The sequence below is a fragment of the Cygnus olor genome, chromosome 3 (genome assembly GCF_009769625.2).
Source record: "Cygnus olor isolate bCygOlo1 chromosome 3, bCygOlo1.pri.v2, whole genome shotgun sequence".
Taxonomy (NCBI): Eukaryota; Metazoa; Chordata; class Aves; order Anseriformes; family Anatidae; genus Cygnus; species Cygnus olor.
In genome coordinates this window covers 80,299,384-80,319,709 of record NC_049171.1, presented here as the reverse complement: position 1 = coordinate 80,319,709, position 20,326 = coordinate 80,299,384, and the positions used below count along the sequence as shown (strand labels likewise).

Sequence of the window (20,326 nt, the reverse complement as noted above, 5' to 3'; positions counted from 1 at the left end):
AATGAATTCCTTTAAAATAATGCCAGAGTCTTTTAGTACAAATCTTAATTATCTTTATTTGTTTTAAAGACACTTTTTTTTTTTTTTACAAATAAACCTGTAATAAAATATCACTATTAGTCTAAGGATTATATGTAGACCGACTTATACATTTAGAAATTAATGTATTTCCATATGCGGTACCTCCAGTACTAGGCTTTTTCATTTATATTTTATTAATTTCAAATACTTGAATAACTTCTCCCTGGCAATGAGAACTTCACAGCTGAAAATGTTTTATCTAATTTTGGGAAGACTTGTGCTCAGACTTTGAAATGCTGCTGCTGTAACATTTAACTCTTTGTAGTGTGTGCAGTATCTCTCAGTTGTAACTTTCTACTCATCACCTCCTGTGTCTCGTAATGCAGTCCAGAAGCTTTTCAGCAGGATTCCCTTTGGAAAGTTGGTGGGAGAGAATGAGTCATTAAAGCTCCTTTACAGCAAGGGAGAGGGCAGTATATGTGGCAAGGAGGTGCCACGTTAATGAAAGGGAGCTTTAACAGAAATTTGCAGTAACAGACAAGAAAATCGAGCTGTTTCTTTCCTGAAGGCTGTCGTCCAAATTGGTGCAATATCCCCTCCCTCTTGGTTGGTACCTAACGCAGCTGTACTTTGAGCAGTGGTCAGTTACGCTGACGTGTTTTATGTCACGCTGTTGGCTTGGTCCTTCTGGTCATGCACGTAACTGAGAGCAGTTTCCATGGCAGGCCCTGTTAGCCATTCTACATGCATGGAGTAGAGCTACTAATCAGGATAGCTGTGGGTCAGACCTTAGAGATTAACTGAACTGTTGCTTATTCTCCCAAGGAGTACTAAAGATACACCCTGTTCTTTCTTTGGCTGTCATTTGGAGAATGGAATAGCTTGTTCTCTGTGGAGTTTCCTGAAATGAATGAGAAGTAGGAGGAGGAGGAAGTTTGAGGATGGAGCTTTTTAACTCTGAAATAGCTTATCCTAGATTAACTGTTACTTCAGTAATGAGGTTTATAGCGCTGCAAATAAACATCGTACTGTATGTAACCTGAAAGGTTATGCCAGGGAATAGATCTATGCCCCAAACAGCTTCCTCCCCCCCCTTCTAGCTGTGCCTCTCCATTCTTTTACCTTATAAGTGATTACCTGCACTTTATCAACAAAGTAATTTTATTTTGTTACCGACTGGTTTTGCTTAAATGTTACGGTGTGGCTAACTGTGATTCTGTGAACTATGGGAATAATGAAATGAAAATGCAGGCTTAATGTTCTGAAGAGTATGTATCCACAAAATATTTCACTGTTATTGATACTGTGGACAGAGATGGTTTATGTTACAACACGTGGATGTTGTACAAGCCGCACAAACGTGGAAAGTTCGGGAATTAGTCTAAACCTTTACGGTGAAGAACAGTCAAGATTAGTAGTAGGAACTGATTACTTTGGATATCATTCCTATAGCCAGATACATTTATAAATTACAATCTAAAACCATAGAGGTTTAAATTTGGTTTATATATTTTCTAAGTCTTTGGTGGTTACATTGGTTTAATCCTGCATGTATTTTTTGGTTGTGTGGGTGGTTTCTTTTGTGTGATGTTTTTTGACAGCAATAGCTAATTGTAATTTTAAAAAGGCCTGGTATTTGCTCCTCATGTGAGATAGTGTGATTTGGTAAGCTTTATGGTATTGCTGGCTTTTAATATATACCTAAAGGCTTCTGGAAGGTGCAGAGAGGAAATCTTCTTTGCAGCATTTTCAGAAAATTGAACTTACATAGGATCATCTCTGTCATCCTCCTGTGAATGCAGTGGATTTTGTTTTGCAAGGAAATTAAGAAAACTTGATTCAGGCAAAATAGAGATGATGTTGCTTGATGTATGGTACTAGGTGAGATAGTGTTAAGTGGCTTTTCAACTTGTGAATGAATTTCTGACTGCTAAAACTTCGATGCTGTTTAGCCTGTGCTGTATGATTAACAACTGTTTCCAGATCAATTTGGAGCTTTTGACTCTAACATGTAAAACACCGTGGCTGGTGACCTATGTAAGAAGGAAGGCGACAATCTATCACGTAGCATCTTTCACGTGTTTGATGGAAAAAATAAGACTGGAAGCAATTGGTACAAGAGAGGAGGCATTTACCAGGACTAAATTAGGGCTCTGGTAATTTGCTGCTCCTTGGGGTTTCATAGCAGCTGGAATTTTCTTAACTTTTAGGGAACTATAAAAGTTTTAAGAGAAGTTTTAAGTTTTTTTTAAGAAGTTTTAACTATAAAAGTGTTAAGAGATGGAAAGGGCTGCTTTTCTGTTCTCAAAGTTTGAAATTTCAGTAAGTAATGTATATTATTAAATTCCTGAAGCTTTTAAATTAGTGACTTGTATACTAGTTTAGCACATTTTAAAAAGCTTATAAAACTGCAACAAGTAATTAATATGTTGTATCAGTGCTAGACTTGATTAATTTACTCTTTGATTTAAACAGCCTATCATAACGTATGTACTTGAAACACTTTTCTAGGTAGGTAACTTATGAATCCTCCTCTTATAAAGTTGCATTTTGTAAATCCTGCAAGGTTTGTGGTGTCCTCCCCCCTTTCCCAAACTGTGGGTTGTGATATCCTTGCAATTTCAGAAGTTTTTCAGAAGAGGTCTCTAATTCAGGTGGCAGCATTTGGTGAAAGTTCGGTCCCTCTAGGATGAGGAGTAGAATCAGCCTTGGTGACATGGCAGGTACTTCGTGTTTGTGAGGAGGTTGTTTTTTCATGTCTCTGGCAGCAGCAGCCAGTTTCCTTCAGGAAGCAAGTATGGACATCTACGTTCAGTAATTTCAGGAGGCTATCACTTCTGTGTTATGAGGGATCACAATTGCTCTCATCTCGGTGTTGCTGAAGAGAAATAAGCCCAAAATATTTTTGAGAAGCATTGCTGAATACTGTTGCTCTCCTGTTACTCCTTTTTCTCTCTAAACTGTGTTTGTGTAATATCTTTGCAGGTGGTTTGTCCAGATTGTAGTGATGATATTGCAGTGAAAAAAGACAATATTCTCGTTCGCTCTTTCAAGGATGGCAAATTGTGAGTAGGAATGTAGAGGTTGATTAAATGAAACGCCTCCAAGTTGAGGGAAACATAGTATGAGATATGCTGGGTAAAGTATTAATAACATCAGTTCAAAAAGTTTCTGTGAAGATTTTTCTAATGTTTAGGAAACTGTCAATGGCCTACTTGGTGACAGAATTAGCCTTGCATCCTGTTGTTAACAACAAAGTACATAGATCTATATTAGTTTTAATTTCATTGTTACAACTGTGGCAAACAAAGCAGTATTTTGTGACTTTGAGAACAACTTGAGCCTATTTTTCCTGCTCTGGTTGGAACAGGGCACTGCTTTTCAGAGATGTGGCCATGGGTTTATCCAGCCATGGAAAGATGTCTGTGTTTGTGGTATGTATGCGTGTGTGCACAGAACTACTTCTTTGAGGTAGAAAGGTATATGTTTGTCTCAGTATAGACTACAGCTGCATATTATCACATCTCTCTTCCAAAAAGATGATACTATTCAAATGAAGAAGTAAGACAGAGAAACCTAGAAAACCAAATTGTATGGGACTTACAATAGAATAGGGAGCTTTCTGTTCTTAAACTCATATTGGTCAGGGAGGAAGCTTGATATATGTCAATTCTTTTTTCTGGGTTTTAGCTCTTGTTTAAAAAGCTCCAGCTATTTATTTTCCTTGGCTTGGTTTAACAGAATGCTTTTACAGAAAAGATACTGAAATATTTAACAGTTTCACTGTAGTTTAGTTACTAAGTCTAGGCTATCACTTTCCTGTACCATTTGACAGTTACTTATGCATCAATGCACCTCACTGGAGAAATGCACATAAGTGTGTGTGCAGTCAAGTGTGTGTAAGTTTCCCCCTGCCCTCTCTCCCCAAGCCCAAGTTCCTGTTCAGATGGGTTTCTTTGGGTATAGTTGTGGTAGAAATTAAAAGTGCTTTGTGTTATTTTAATATTTTTTTTCCATGTTTTTCTAAATTATCTAGTGTTTCTGTGCCAAGAAAAGATGTCCGGGAGATCAGTGAAACTTCCCCAAAGCCTGATGCTTTGTTAAAACAAGGTAAAAATATATTTTCTTATGAAAAGTGGTGTCTGTGTGTGTGCCTGCTTACTTTGTAATGTAAATTGAACCAAACTTGTATAAGATAGGCTTATGTGTTTTTTTTTAAAAAAAAAAAAAAGCTTAAATTATTTTACAGAAAAGGATCCTATATATCTTGAAGGTAAACATTACTGAAAGCATAGAGGATCAATTTTCTTCAAAGAACAAGAAAAAGCATTTTATCTTGTTTTAAACACAGACGTGCCAAATGAAGGATGTAATTGTACAGTGCATGCTGGCTTTATAGGTTATTTAGTATTTGGTCTTTTGTGTTAGACCTTCTTAGAACTATTTGTACCATAATACTCCTCATAGGTTTGAGACAGGTATCTTTATGCACTGTCAAGAAACTGGAATTGTAAATTAATTTGAAAGCTTAAGTTTGTGTGATGGAACTCTTAAAATGGGTTTGTGTTCATGTCCTCTTCCTTCTCCTTCTCCCTGTTTAGTGTATGTAAACCACAGTGTACAGCTGTTGGAACAAGAATTCTTTCAAGTATTAATGAATGGCCTAATACATAAGGTCCTTGTTTGCATGTGTAGTTACTAACATGGTAATAATCCTAATAATAGCTCTGAGTAATTTGATGTGCAGAAAAGACAAAGCTGGTTTGACTGGGTAAGACAAATAATGATGGGCAATGGGGACTATATTGAGGTTCTTTGAATTTGGGGGTGGAACAGTTCATTAGCAGTCTTCTCTTCCTCTCAACGACTTCTTTTTTATTAAAAGATTTGCTGAAATTGATTCTTCCTGCAGTATTAACAAATGCTCGTCCTCTTACAGCTTTCGACCAAGCCCTTGAGTTTCATAAAAACAGAACTGTTCCTAGTAATTGGAAAACAGAATTGAAAGAAGACAGCTCCAGCAGTGAAGCTGAGGAGGAGGAAGAAGATGAAAAAGAAAAAGAGGATAACAGCAGTGAGGAAGAGGCAAGTGAAGTTAGCAAATAGCATAGATACACACCTGACACGAATTAGCAAGGCTAATATTTAATATTTGGCAGCATATAATAACTTAACATAGGCAACACTTTTGTTTCTCAGCTTTTAAAATCTCTGTTTAACAAAGACCAGTTAATGTGAAAATATCGACATGGAAGTCTAACAAATATTTTTTGAGTCACTAAGCAAAAAGCACATGTAGTCAAAAGGCTGTGTCAGTGGGAACTAACGAAAAATAGAAATTGAAGCTCAGAGGCTGATCCTGTTTTCCAGTTTTTCCCATGCTGATCTTAAGGCAGTGGTGGAAGGGTTGCAGTACCTACTGGGGACTGAGCAGGGTGAGGATAGCTATTGATGTGTGCTGTCACATACATATTGTTTTTCTAAAAGAAAGAAAGGTTTCCTTTACTTGTAAGTATTTTCTAATAGAACTTACCTGCTATCTATTAAAGGTGCAATAGTCTTCCAATTGGGAAGATCTGTGTAACTAAAAAATACTTCAGTTGTTCCTGAGGAAGAATATGTGGTATGTTTTGGGAACTTTAAAGGAAAGAACTCTTTCTATTGTATTTTGAAAACATCAGCAATTAAATCGTACAACTTTATGCAAAGGTAGACAGGCAGGCCTTTTCTTTGCACAATACTGTTTCAGTATTGAAAAGCAAAGGTGTTCTTTTTCTTTTTCACAAATGCAGAACATCACATTTCTGAATGTGGCCCAGATGGGTTTCCAATTCTTAGGTCACTCTCCATCTGAATAAAACATTGCCTTTCTGTTATAAAGTTGCTGATGAGTGCGTTGTAGCATGCACAAGAGTGTAGTTTCCCTTTGTGGTTTATCTTATCTCAGGCCTATTACATATTATGGCGATGTTGATTTCTTTTCCCCTTTGTGGAAATGGATTAAGTTCAGTGCATGATTTTAGCACTACTGTAAATAATTGCTCACATAAACGATGATAAACTCTTTTACTGGCTATAGAGCTATTACCCCAGTATGTATCTGATTTATCATACATTCCAAGACACGGGGAAGTTTGCTACCTTTTACACAGGAACAGTATCTGAGGAGGCATCTCGAAGCTGTTGTTCCTGACCCGTGCTCTTAGCATTTTTGAAAAGTAAACCAAAGTAGGCTGGCGTGGTCATGCTGTTGTTGTCTTTTTCCTGTGTGTGTCTGTCACCCTGTAGTTGTTCCCTTTCTCCCTCACTGTTTTATACTCTCAAATTGCTTTGCCAGGCCCATAGCTATGGGTCCTCTTGCAAAGCAGAAATTGCAAGCAGCTTGTGTTGTTCTTTCACTCTCTGCTTTTAACTGCAAGAAACGGAATTTACTGGTTTGCTAGTGGTGAAAAGCAAATGGTGAGAGATTGTGAAACTTTCAAATAACTACCAAGAAATCTGATTTATTGTACCTTTCTTTTATCCCGGTTTACTGAAGGATCACTACTACTCTGGCTACCCTGATGTAAAGAAGCAGAAGAGCTTTCAGTCAAAGCATGGAGCCTGTGCACTCCTCTTCCACCTTTGTCCTTTGTACAGGAAATATGGAGTGCTACCTCTTGCTTGTTTTTCTAACTACCTGTTCTCCCAGTCTTAGGTCCAGAAAAAACAATGACAAGAAGAAAATTACTGGAAAGAGCTTTATTTCACAGCTGGCAGTGAAGCTGGAAGAGGGACTTGAGACTTTTACATCGTGTATATTTTGTGAGGGTACTCAGTCTGTCTCCCTCTATGATCACTGTTTTTTCTCTCACTAAGGTTCAAGAGCTCTTCCTCTAATCTGTTATGCAACTGACAACTGAAGCAGTAAACTGAAATTCCAACTGTAGTGGAATGTTCAAGGAGGTGGTTGATCAATGCTTGTCATAGTTTTTCTCTGACCACATCATCCCTGGAAATTGTGGCTCTGGCATACTGATGCTCCAGCTTTCATTCACTTCTTTATTTTAGGGAGGCTGCGAAGTGTGAGGTAAAAACTTTGCCACCTTTCCATGCTCATGAGTTCATTCTGCCTGTTCTCTAAGCTTACAGGAGATCAGCCAGCTCTGATCAAAAGTTGTATAGTCCAGTTTGCTGGAGTCTATGCTCTGATATTTTGAGAAGCAAGGGGGGTTACTTCTGTCAGGCCAGTGCAATTCTTAAACTTCCAGAGCAGGTTTATGTCCAGCCATGGGCATGATGAATGTAAGATTTTTACCTGTGCAGGTTGACATACAGTCGTCATATAGCAATCATTCCATCTCTACTTATTTTAGGTGGGAAAAAAAAAAAAACGGTCTTTTTGGCTATGTGGTTTGAAAGTATATGACCTTGTACCCTTTCTCTTTGGAGAGGCAGTTTCAGAGCTTTCTCTGTAGCTCCTCTTAGTTGTCTGCAATGTTGTATGAGCTAGTCTTTCCATGTGCTAGACGTGAAGATCTCAGCTAAATATTTTGGGACCTAACTATGACAGCTCTTGTAATAATTTCTTCTCCGGTATCTATTGTTTCAATCATCTGCTGAAGTAGGAGGTTTTTAAAACAGTCTTTTCTGTTTCTGCAGAAACAGCCTTCTCTCTGATTTTAGTAGGTTGTCTCTCTAACCTCCTGGCTATCAAGCAACGTCTTCTTAAACAGTACTTGTGGGCTGCTTCTTTACGGAGCATTTTTTTTAAATCCACCTGCAGATTGCCCTAGTGCTTTCCAGGACATGAAAACTCGTCCCCCCACACCCCCAAGCTCTTACTTACATTGCCCCAGGCTTCACATATAGATGCTGTCATAGGAGAAGACACGCAAATCCTCTCTACAAAAGAGATGATGAGTTGCCTTCTTTTCTATATTTTTTCCGAACGGAACAGAATGGCAAGCTGTTTCCCTTTCCTTTACTGAATATGATGGTAGCCAGAAGGATTGAGAAGGACCTTCTCTTCCCTAGTACTGCGTTACAATACTGTGTGAATTTTGTGTGCTGCTTAAAGCACGTTGCTTTTTATTATGGATTTCATTATTGGGCATATAAGCCATTTTTTTGTCCTTTGTGAGATGGATACATCAGGGGATACAGAGTAACCTGGTAGTGCTGTTGTCTAACTTGGAAATAAAGATGGCAAGAGTATGACATACCTGCCTCAAACCATTGTCTAGGAAGCCTTGTCATGTACTCTGATTATTTAAGAGATTCGTAAATGTTTGGAGATTACTAACAGTTTATTTTCATGGTATGTAGCATGTATCAATTTCTGTAAAGATTCTGAGAAAGTGAAAATTCTTTTCAAAGGTACACAGGGTCTTAAGCTTACCCCTTAGCACACTTTCTTAGAAAGCTGATGTGTTCTGTGTTGGGAAAATTAATAATGAGTAGCTAGTTGGCATTCTGGCACCTTGTGAGTTAGCACATCTGAGATAGAAGAGTATTCTTCAGGCATTGTGTCTTATGGTGAGGAAAGAGCAGCCTTTTCATCACCTGTATTTTAGCTCCCCTAGTATTTGAAAATTATACATTTGCTTCTTAAAAGCTTTGAATTTCCTAAGTTCAGTGCTTTCCCCTCTCCCCATCTTCCATCCCCTAAATGTGTTGTGGGACTGCTTTTTTTATGGCAAGTGGTCACTTGTTGAGGAATGTGAAAATCCCATGTAGGTCCTCTTGATCTCTTCACCATGGTCCAGAGTATGCTGGTACAAGTCCTTTCCAAATACGTGTCATTTGAGATTTAAAAACGAACATAACACCCACAACACTTCCCTGCATCTGTCCCACATGCCTGCCTGCCACCTTAAAATGTAAATTCAAGTCATTTGTTCTCTGTGGTCACTTTCAACTTTTTATGATAACAACTTGAATCCTTTGCTTGCTAGCAGTGTTTCCTTCACCTTTGCTTGTGAAACGTGAGTGTAAACTATTTTAGGTTTTATTAGTTATTTTTGGAAGCTTACAGATAGTATTAAAAAAAAATGCAAAAAATTAACCAACTTGTATACAGTGTATTGTTTTTGAAGCAGCTTAGTCATCAATTTCTAAGAATTCTGATTATGGTATTAATGTTTTGTTGCAGCTGGTTGTGGCAAATGGTATTTCCTAAGGAAATTAAACCCTAGTGCTTTGTTACAAAACCCCACTGTTAATTAATTTAAGTAAACCTAACACAGAGATTTGTTAGTGTGACAAACTGAACATCCGAAATATCCATTGTTATTTCAGTTCTGGGATTGATCCTGCTCACCACGCGTTCAGCTGGTACCTCATGGCAGCATGCATGCACTGTCATTGGCTGCGGTTTGTCAGTGCTGTGGATTAGAACTCCCAAGAAAGTGCAAGCACAATTTTAATCTTTCATTTCATCCTTGAAAGTCACCTAGTGCATCTAAGCATTGAGAAATTGCTTAACTTGCAGAAGAAATAGAGAGATCTGATAAAATCTCTTGATCATTAATACTGATATCTTCCAGACTTCCTGCATAAAGGAACAACATTGAGAATACATCTTGATTTATGGTATTTATGATATTTATGGCACTGATTCATCAAAAATCAAATTTCAGATGGATCTTTACAGTTACTGTCTTAAACAGCTTTACAAAATATGTGTGGTATGTAAAAATTACTTCCATGTAGCATAGCACTGAGGCCATGTTACTCTTTACAGTATTGTGTTGCTGACTACAGTAAAACAAACTTGAATATTTGAACCTAAACTAATCACTGCAGTGGTTTTTTAATGAGGACTCAAAATGGTGATATGTTTGTTCTTTTTTTTTTTCCTAAACAGGAGGAAATAGAGCCTTTTCCAGAAGAAAGAGAGAACTTTCTGCAGCAATTATACAAGTTTATGGAAGACAGGGGTAGGCAATTCTGTGTTTGACTTGTGGCAGTTGAAGACAGAGGGATTGCTTAGCAGTACTTAGACTTGAGTCTGTAAGCTAGTTACGTTGCGGTTCATTTTTGGAAACAGATTGCATTCCTTGCTCCTGGCTTCCCCTCTATTTAGAAGGTAACAGTCTGTCCCTTGACTCTGTCCCTTCCCAGGACAATACTTGTACGTGTAGCTGTAATGGTTTCAATGAGTGAAACAAAAGTATGTATAATACAAGTACAAAGAAAAGTTACATCATTTGTGCATACTCAGTAATATATGGAGGAATGCATATGTATGATTTTTTTATATTACTGAAGTATGAGAAAATGGGTTATTAAAGCTCTTGAGTTTTTTCTAGTTTCACAAAGAGAAAAAAGCAGATGCATAAGGTGGTCAGAAAGTTTATGGTATTTAATAGCATAGTAGTGTATATGGTATGGATTTCATGTTACGAAAAAGATATTGCAAAACATTTTAATAACTGTCTTTCTTTACAGGGACTCCTATTAACAAACGACCTGTACTAGGATATAGAAATTTGAATCTCTTCAAATTGTTCAGACTTGTGCATAAGCTTGGAGGATTTGATAATGTGAGTGTTAGTATGATGAGTATTCCAGATCTATAAAATCTGGGGGTGTTATTTTTGTTTAAGTGGTAATAAAGAAGAATCTGATACAGGAACTTCAGACATATTAAAATGGTATCCTACAGCTGTCTAGGATACACCGTAGCTCTGAAAAGCACGTTTTAACAGGAAACAAACTAGTTATATCCTAAAAAAATTGTCTACTCAATATATTTAATTACTGCTGCATAAAATCAGCCAGCTTGTGTGTTTCTGTGAGATTTCAATAATTTCCTGTCCGATAAAGCTGTTACCTCAGAAGGTGAAAGAGTTTCTGCTCAATAAAATCTCAAAGGCAAGTAATCTAAGTTAAGGTTAGATATGAGACCCTTAACTCCTGTCAATTTGGGGCAATATACAGAGGAAAATGCTGACTGGGTTTGGTAGAGTTGGTCTTGGAGCAGTAACTGAGGCATGTGGAATTCGTGGCCACGCAGATTCTCTAACTGCTTTGGGCTACTTCCCTTAAATCTAGCCTGTTGGTTAAGGAGATATGTCTGTGCAGTGCCACCTTACCAATGACAGCAGAGGATATTGTACTTGGTTATAGCAGTATATCTGCTTTACCTTCACAGATGGTGAGAAATTAGCATGTCATATTGTCACCAAGCTCTGACACCAAAGAGCATATTAGAGGCATAATGTAAGACTAATAGCTAGCGTGTCTGCTGCAGTACTGCCAGGACTGAGTATTGCTAATGCTTTAAATGAGACTTTTTATTTCCAATTTAATTAAAATTCTAGCTGTCATAGTTAAGAATTCCCTTAAAATAAGAATGACATATTGATCTTTGTATTTTTTCCTTTGTTTTATTACCACCTGGAGAGAAAGGCCAGCTATGGCTTACTGAAATGCAGAAATGCTAGCTTGCTTAAAGTAGTTACAGTAGCCTACGGTTTGTGTTACAGTGAAATAGTATGTGATCGCAGGAAATTAAATATAATTATTATACAAAATTGTAGATGTTGTCAGCTTAGTCTTTTGTGTGTCAGTGAGTTAATTGAGCAACCATTATTTTATTTTCTCTAATAGATTGAAAGTGGAGCAGTGTGGAAGCAAGTTTATCAAGATCTTGGAATTCCTGTGTTGAATTCTGCTGCAGGATATAATGTTAAATGTGCATACAAAAAGTAAGTAGGAAAGTTTTGAAGTGTGTGCTGAAAAAGCTCTAGAAAGAAATAGTGATCTCATGGTGGTGGCAATATACATAAATTCTGTACTTTTGGTTATAAATGCAGTCTTTGTAAGCTACAAAACATATTGTTCCTTTTAAGCTTCTGCTAGGTAGCATGGTCTTTCTTGAAAGAAACTTGCTTATCAGAAGCTTTTTTTTTTTTAAGATATCTCTACGGCTTTGAAGAGTATTGTACCTCAGCAAATATTGAATTTCAAATGGCATTACCAGAGAAAGTGACAAGCAAGCCTTGTAAAGACTGTGAAAAAGAAAAAGAATTGAAGATGCGTGAAGATCCAGAGCAGGATGTAAAAGAAATAAAAGCGGATAAGGAGGAGCGCAAGCAAGAGGAAGTAGCAGCAGTACAACAAGAAGAAAAAAAGCTAGCTGAGAATGATGATGAAAGTAAAGAAAATGATAAGCCCACTGTTACGGTAAAATACTCTTACGTTCATATTATATCCGGTTGATAAAGTCAGGTAGTGTGTTGGTAATAATCTGTGTTAAGATTGAAATCTCTGTAATGGATTTAAAACAAGACAAAAACATGCTGTAAAATAAATTTAAGACAACAGGTTAGGGCTATATTTATCCATAAGTGCCTGTTTTTAGAGGTTCGTGATCTCTAAACGTTTGACTTGTTAGGAAGCAGCTGCAGCGTTCCACCTGTTTGTGTCCCTCTCAGGTCAAATGGAGACGAGTTAGCATGCAGCTTTATCCTGATCTGGGTAATACATGCTCACGGTTACCTTCAGTGCTGATTTCATTTTGTGTTGGGCCAGGCTTTTAAGCCCTCTTACATCTTGCATTTACTTCACCAATCCAATGAAACTAGTGGAGTTCTACGAAGACCTGGGCCACACGATGTACACAGTGATCTCATGTAGTTCAGCGGTCCAAAGACGCAAATGTTTTTTTACCTTTTCAAAATCCAGTGTTGACTCGGTGATTTTAGTGAAGGAAACACAAGGTGGTAAGCTGAAATGCTGTACAGTGCAGGCTTAGCAGTTTGCTCTGGAAACAGCGTAGCCCTTCAAGTCAGTGTGTGATGCAGCTGTAATGCTTCTGTGTGCAAGTGGCAGCCAGTCCTGGTCTATCTGCTGTTACTCGGGAGTGAACACCAGTGTCGATATTTCTGCATCCTCAGTGCAGACATACCTTGTGAAGTGTTGATGTAAGAGATTTCTCTGCAGTTTCAGGTCTAAGAGTTGCATGCTTTTATCACTATTGCAAAGCTACCTGGGAGACTGGCTGCAGCTCTGAAGTCTGTTATACTTAGGTTGAGAATTTCAGAAATAAAACCGGTGGAAATTCTGTAATTTTAGAAAGAGTCCTAGACTCTAGTTGTTTTTTTTCCCTCCTCGTAATAACTTCAGTGTGTTTTGTCTGCCTTTTTTAAAATACTTTATATTTTTATTTGGCCTTGTGAATTAACTGAAGGTCTTACTATCCTAGGGAAACAGAAAAAATTTGCCAGATTCTGCGCATATTCAGCCTGATCAAGAAAAGGACTTAAATGTAATCAAAACTGAAGATGAAACCAAAGCAGAAGATAAAGAAGAAGAAAAGATCAAAGAAATGGAAAATCCTGCTGCAAATACGGAGGCTGAAGAAAAAGAAAAATCAGGGTAAGTTGCTCTGTTTATAATCAGATGAGACATCTGATGTGTACTTATGTTTTACTCTCTTGTAGCTTGAACTTTGAATCAGACATCCCTCTTGTGAATTAGCCTTGTCTTCTAAAGACCCTTGTGTTCCTAACTTTCTTATGGTTAGCGTTGTTGAAGTTGGTGAGTCCAATTAGAAATAAAAAATAGAAATGTATAAAAAAAAAAAAAAGCTTTATATAAAAGCTTTTACAATGTCCAGGCATAAATACTTAAAAGCTGGACAAGCAAGAGGATGTATCAATCTCACTTAGGACAAAAATACTGCATTCATTATGAGTAGTATTTTTCTATTTAACTTCAGTACCAGTTTTTGCTCTTGGACAGTGATGTGTTCTGGTAATGTGGGAAAAAGAGAGAAGGACCTTACATCATTTAGTGATAGCTTTGTCTTTGAGAGGGGATGCTACTGGCAGGAGACACTTGTGCAGTACTTTAGACATTAAGTTTTGGAAGTAGGAGATTGATTACGTGATCCACTTCAGTGGATGAAATGTGTGCAGGTGACTTCTGTTATGGAATCTTCAGATTTGCATTTTTCAGTGCAGAAAAATAAAAAGTGTCTTTTGATAGCTGTGTTTAAAAAAAAAAAGTTTAAAACAGAATATAGTTCTCACTAATCCCCAGTGTCTTAAGTTTATATTCTTAAAATTAGGACCCGTGTACAATATGATTTCAAGTGAGTAAGAACACAAAGATGGCTGTTACGGATCACATGAAAGGTCTTTCTAAATTGAGTATCTCATCTGCAACTGAAAACAATAGCAGATCCTTAAAGGAGAAGCTATTGTGAGAGGGAAAGCAGATAATGACACCTTTTTATCTTTTTGCAGCAGTCTGTCTTGGGATGTTTTTTTTAACTTAATACTAGCTGTTACCTGACTGCTAATTCTCTTGTTCATTCCTCTGATCTCTGCTAGATTTAGTAGATCAACTGTCTTCTGAGTATCAGTTACAGTATCAGAATATCAGTCCAAGTATCAGTAACTCCTATTGCTTGTTCTGTCCCATTAAGTTTTAACAGAACTGATGTAGTTCACTGTGTTGATTTCCAAGTTCATTTGTAATAGTGTTTTTTTAATTTTACTGAGGGTTTTGGTTTCCACATAACAGATTCTGAAAGAATCCTTCAGTAAAATGTTTGTCGTCTTACCTATTTTCAGTGAAATTTCACTGGAAAATTGTATGACTCAAATGCAGAACAAAAAAGAATCAGGCTTGCCTAACTCAGTAGAAGAGCCTTTTCCGTGTGTGATTTTATTTGTATCCTAGGTGAATGTCTTTTTTCTAAAAGACTGGTTGTTGGACTTTTACATGTCATTTTTAAGATGAACTAGAGAAGTGATACTGTAGCAGGTTTGCTGAATTTTCAAAATTCTTATTTTGAAAGTAACATGGTAAATTAGACTAAATAGAAATCTTTGCGCTGCTGAGAGAATAGCGTAGAATAGAAAACAGTTTTTAAAGATTTCTAAATTGTGTGTGTACACACATCTGTGGTGTTATTCAGTGTTGATGTATTTGGAAAGTAGAGTGGCTTAAAACATACCACACTGCTATAGAAAAGTAAGTACGATTATAATCTGCATTTGCTTTTCATAACCATTTATTGTGTTTTTTTATTGTTATTCTGACTCATGTCCATTTGGATTATTTATGACAATAAAAATGTTGTGGCTTTTCTTAGTTTTTCCTTTATAAAAAGGCATTTCCTCTTAATTTTCCTCAATTCATCTGATGGTAATTCAGTTAGTTCTTTTCTCTCTGCTTCTCTGTACTCATTCAGTACAAACTCGTTGAACTAGTATTTTGCTATTGTGATTCATGAAAGATTGTAATGAGCTGCTTAAAATAGAGTAGAAAACAGCTCTAAAAATAGATGTAGATGATGATACGGTCATTGTTGAGGATATGTTTTCATGGAGTAATTTAAATATACTAACATGAAAGACTCGTAGCAGTCAGTACTACAACTTATAAATGCTGAGACTGTAGTAGTGCCGTAAACTTGATTTGTTGTTTTTCCTAGAGACTGATAGGATTTTATACGTCCTATAAGCTTTAAATGGTTTTAAGAAATTATGCTGACATCTTAAATACTTAAAATAAAAATAAAATGCCTTTATGGTATAAGCACGAAAGGGTTTTTGTGAACCTGGTGTGCTGTTGGGGACGTTGCACTAGACAGATATTGCCCCCCCCGTTTTATAGTATGGAAACGGTAAAAGCTGTAAAGGGGGAAAAGTGCTGTGGTTCTTTGGTGAACTAAAATACAATTTTTTTTGCAGATGGAAAGCTGCATACACAAAAAAAAATCTCCGTGGACTGACTCTCTTTCCTCAGTGTATTTCTGAAATTGATTTTTAAAATATGGACTATCTGTCTTTCATAGGGCTAACCAAATAGCCAGAGACATGCAATCTAATATTTGGTAAGGCAAACTCGTGGAGTTACTGAATTTATATCTCTAGGATAGATATCCTATAAATAGATCTTCACGTAGCTTCTTTTCATACAGATGTAGGAGGTTGGGAAAGCTTCTGGGTTACGTGCAGAATTTTTGCCGGATGGACTGGATCCAATTCCCAGCTTTGAGATCTCAGGAATTACTCCTGGAAGCTGGAGTTGCAGTGGTTTTTGGTTGTTTTCCCCAAGAGGCTCTGTCTCTTTGCAATGCTACGTGTCTGAACCCCTTCAGATAGCACATTGCTACCACACTAATTCTGCAGTCCCTGCTGCACAGCATTTAGCAGTACGATGAAGAGAAAGAAAGGACCGAGTGGGCTTCTCTTTCTCTCTTCCACGGAGTGCATGTCTCACCTACTTGCAGATCCGTGAACGCGGAGAACAGCGTCAGAGGCAGCTTACCCCTCATTCTGTGTATTTTTGTATATGCTTTTCCTGTTCTTGTGTGGCCAGTGGAATTGCACGGGCTCTGTAGTGTTTTGTGAGACTTAGTCATAAATCAGTGCAAAAAGGCCAGCTTAGTGCTCAGCTGCTGTTGGATGGCTTTAGGAGATGTGATTTCTTTTTGCAATGTGTTATTTCTTGTGGGTCTGTCCGAGAGAGATGTTTACAAAAATGGCTTTGTAAGCACATCTTTTCCTGATACACATTCTTTTTTAGCCAACAAATAAGAAAAATTTAGATCCTCCTTCTTCTGAAGCTCCTTGTAAACTTGTGTCAGAAGTACTGGTCTTCCAATGCAACGTTCCATGTTTGGTGCTGATTTCTTTGTAGCATCTAACATTAACTACTGTAACTAATCCAAGACTTGAGCCAAAGCCAACAAATGCAAAACGGAGAGGTGCTTTTCCACACTGTGAGCTTTGTAGGCAGTTGAACATCTTCCCAAGAGACTGAGGCTGGGAGTCTGGTGGAGTTTAAAAAACAACAAAAAAAAAAAAAAACACTTTTTTTTTTTGCTAATAAAATTAAGAGAGTCTTTGAAAACTTCACAGTGGATGCAGTTTGAACTGAAGGGCAGGTTAATTGCTAATTAACAACTATTAGCAAGAAACTTTTTTCCCAGGTGATTAATGCTGAGTGTTGTGTATGTGTGTTGTTTTTTCGTGAGTGGTTTAAGCATCTGGGACAGATGGGCCACTCTCAGGAATGTTATAGTGAAGGGAAAGGTTAAGTGCTCAGAATCTGGAAGACTTTTTTTTTTTTTTTAAAAGTCACATCAGACTTGTGTGTTGGTGTCCTGGTTTCAGTTAGGACAGAGTTAATTTTCCTCCTAGTAGCTGGCAGGGTGCTATGTTTTGGATTAGAATGAGAAGAGTGCTGATAACACGCTGATGTTTTAATTGTTGTAGAGCAGTGCTTACACCAAGCCAAGGACTTTTCAGCCTCTCTCTGTCCTGCTAGCGAGCAGGCTAGGGATGCAGCAGGAGCTGGGAGGGGACAGACCCAGGACAGCTGACCCAAACTGGCCAAAGGGGTATTCCATACCATCTGACGTCATGCTGAACAATATATAGGGGTGGCTAGCCGGGGTGGAGGGGGGGGCCGGCTGCTCGGGGATAGGCTGGGCATCGGTCAACGGGTGGTGAGCAATTGCATTGTGCATCACTTATTTCGTACACATTATTACTATTAATGCTATTATTATTATTATTATTGTTGTTATTCTTTTCCCTGTCTTAATAAACTGTCTTTATCTCAACTCACAGACTTCACTTTCCCGTTTCTCTCCCCCATCCCGGAGAGGGAGGGGGGAGGGTGAGCGAACAGCTGTGTGGTGTTTGGCTGCCAGCCGGGCTAAACCACAACAGTTGGTAATACTTTGATTTTTGAGGTGACCAGGCAAGATTTTTGAAGTGATGGAAAAGGATGGAAAGGCTGCAAGAAGGCTGTTCTGGTGTTTTCATTCTCTTGGTCCTTAAACCGCCTGCTTTTTGAATTCGTTCAAGGAATGCATGAACATGTGCTCCAAAATATGATCTAGAAACCTAAATGCTTTTGGTTGCCTCATATTGCCGTGTTTGGGTATTGTCTATATGGTTTCCTGGGAATCTGGACCATCCTGTTGTGACGGTATCAAAAGGAGAAAATGCTAAGAACTAAGCCTCTTTGGCTAATAATCTTGGACGGGGTTAAACCGTTCATGCAAATGCAAGGAAGAAGTCATGATCTTTGATCTCTTATGCATTACATAGTAGCAGTAGTGGCATTTTCCCCCTGTAAGCACTGGCGAGGAGCTGGGAATAATAAAAGCAGGAGCTGAGAGCTGTGTTAGGACGGGCATTGGTTCACATGAAGGGTTTTTGTAGGGTTTACCACCTTAGCAGGTTAGGGTGAGTACCTGCTATGCCTGTGCTGGGGAGGGCTTTTATTTGTGTGTTTGGGGGGGAAATTTTCTGGAAACACTTGATGAGGATTTTCTGAACGTGATTTACAACAAGGTTACGTAATAGCCAGCAGCTCCATTTAACGTACAGCAGGTTGGTAGAGGCAGCGTCTTCAAGTCCTTATCTGTTAAAATGGCGCATCAGAGCTGTGTGGTGGGGAACCTGGAATGTCAGCGGGAAGGTTAAAGTGGTTTGGAGAGGAGATTTGCTACACAAGGCATCTCTTCTGGCTTCTGGATTAGTGCTGAGGAGTAGATATTGCGATAGCTTTGGGGTTGTATGGAATTGATTATTTATTTAGCTTGGCAGAAGGGAGCAAAATGCATCTTGTTCCTTGCACAGTTGGTGTGAACATCTGTTCTGAATCTCAGACTGTTGGTGTGTGTGCAGAGATGCATTTAGAAGAAGTGTACTTGCGTAGCTTCATTTATAGGAACATATTTCTGTGCCCTTCTTACAATGCGTGTTATATTTGTGTGTTCTGGCTGCCAACTATATTGAGAAAGAAGTTTTTGTGTAGTCATGTTTTGAGAAACTAATTTTTCTTCCTGACTATGGAATATGCACTGATGCATCCATCTGTGTGTTGCCTGCTTTTCATAGTGCAACAAACTGCTAGTGGCACAGTAACAGTGCGGGCAGGGGCAGTGTAAATGTCCTGGTCCTATGCGTGCCTCGCCCCGGATGGGAGGGAGGCTTCTTGGACGTGGAAAAAGCGGTTCTGTCATCCCGTCTTACACAGCTGCTGGTCACTGCGGAGGTTATTAGCCACGGTAGCTGTCACTGAGACAAATGTGTGTGGGTGAGCCTTTAACTGTTCATCAAATTGTCGCTGCTCAAGCTGTGTGTGAACCAGAGCTATAAAAATGGAAAGTGCTGCGTTCCTCAGCCAGACGTCGAACCATCCATTACCCTTTCAATAAATGATTCTGAGTTCCTTAGAAACTTGGTTAAATGATTAGGAGCAGTAACATGAGGTTCTTTCATTCGTCCTCTCCATAGCAGTAGAGGAAAACATTTTTCACAGTGCATGGCTGCAGCACACCGAACTCTTCTGCCATGTGATTCAGACTAAGTCAGTGCCTTTTGCCTTCCCTCAGTGATGGGCCACAGCCACACGTTTGTTTGCATTTTCAGTGGGTGTAGACAGAAGCCCTTGGACCTTGGAGCCTGTATTTTTAGGTTTTTCTTTGCAACTTCACAGGGAAGAAAATTATTGGTGGTCTTTTTTTTGGTTTTGTTAATTTTGTGAATTAAATAGGAGGTTCTAGTGTCATGACAAAAGTACAGGCCCTAATGGCTTCTCTGCCTTAAAACTTCAGGGCATCCTAATCCAGCTGTGATTAAGAAAGTCAGAGGATTAAGACCTGACATTTCCAGCTCCGTGTTTTGTGAGGTAGAGGTTAAATAATCCTCTAGGATGAGAGAAAGGCGGGGAGGGAGAAAACACAAAAATAGAAGCTAATTGCTGAACTGAAGCGTCAATTACACTGGAGTTTATTTCTGCTAGTGGTTCAATTAACTGTAATGACTTAATTGAACCAATAATTGAAATAATGTTGCTTCCTCAAGTTTTAGCATAACCCCTGAAAAAATGCTGCTTTTGCTGTCTCACCTGCTGTGGGAGCAGTGGTGTGGCAGGGGAGACGCGTGCGGGTAGGGCCAGGTTCCCAGTAAAAAGGGGGTGCTGGCAGGTCTGGGGTCCCAGGGCAGGTGCACCCTGCCTCAGGGCTTTCTGTGTGTGTGGGCGACCACGGGGTGGAATACGTTTGCCTGGCACGGCGGCTCCTTTTGTCGTGTGACAGCACACAAACTGTTGCAGCTAGTAACGTGTGTGTGTGTTGCTGTACTTCCTTGTTTTATGGGCTTGTTGGTGATAAATCTTTCCCCTGAGCAAGAAGTACCTGCTGTATGTGGATTTTCGAATGCTTGAACTATTTTCAGCCCTTTAACCATTTCAGAATGTCCTTTGGAGCTAACGATACGCAGTATTTGTATGATCTGAACGCTTTAATGGTTTTACTTCGTTATTCGTTAGTGGTGCGTTC

The 20,326-nt window shown here is 38.6% G+C and overlaps 1 protein-coding gene across 3 annotated transcripts in view; it reads left to right on the top strand.

The window, feature by feature from the left end:
• The window catches only part of ARID4B (AT-rich interaction domain 4B), an 88,461-nt gene that overhangs the window by 44,672 nt on the left and 23,463 nt on the right, over window positions 1-20,326 (top strand). For all 3 annotated transcript variants that reach the window (XM_040551741.1, XM_040551740.1, XM_040551739.1), the window contains 8 exons: window positions 3,007-3,086; window positions 4,058-4,131; window positions 4,961-5,106; window positions 9,869-9,941; window positions 10,453-10,547; window positions 11,617-11,714; window positions 11,925-12,192; window positions 13,214-13,386. In XM_040551741.1, the coding sequence (XP_040407675.1) occupies window positions 3,007-3,086; window positions 4,058-4,131; window positions 4,961-5,106; window positions 9,869-9,941; window positions 10,453-10,547; window positions 11,617-11,714; window positions 11,925-12,192; window positions 13,214-13,386 (1,007 nt within the window). The remainder of the gene's footprint in view (window positions 1-3,006; window positions 3,087-4,057; window positions 4,132-4,960; window positions 5,107-9,868; window positions 9,942-10,452; window positions 10,548-11,616; window positions 11,715-11,924; window positions 12,193-13,213; window positions 13,387-20,326) is intronic.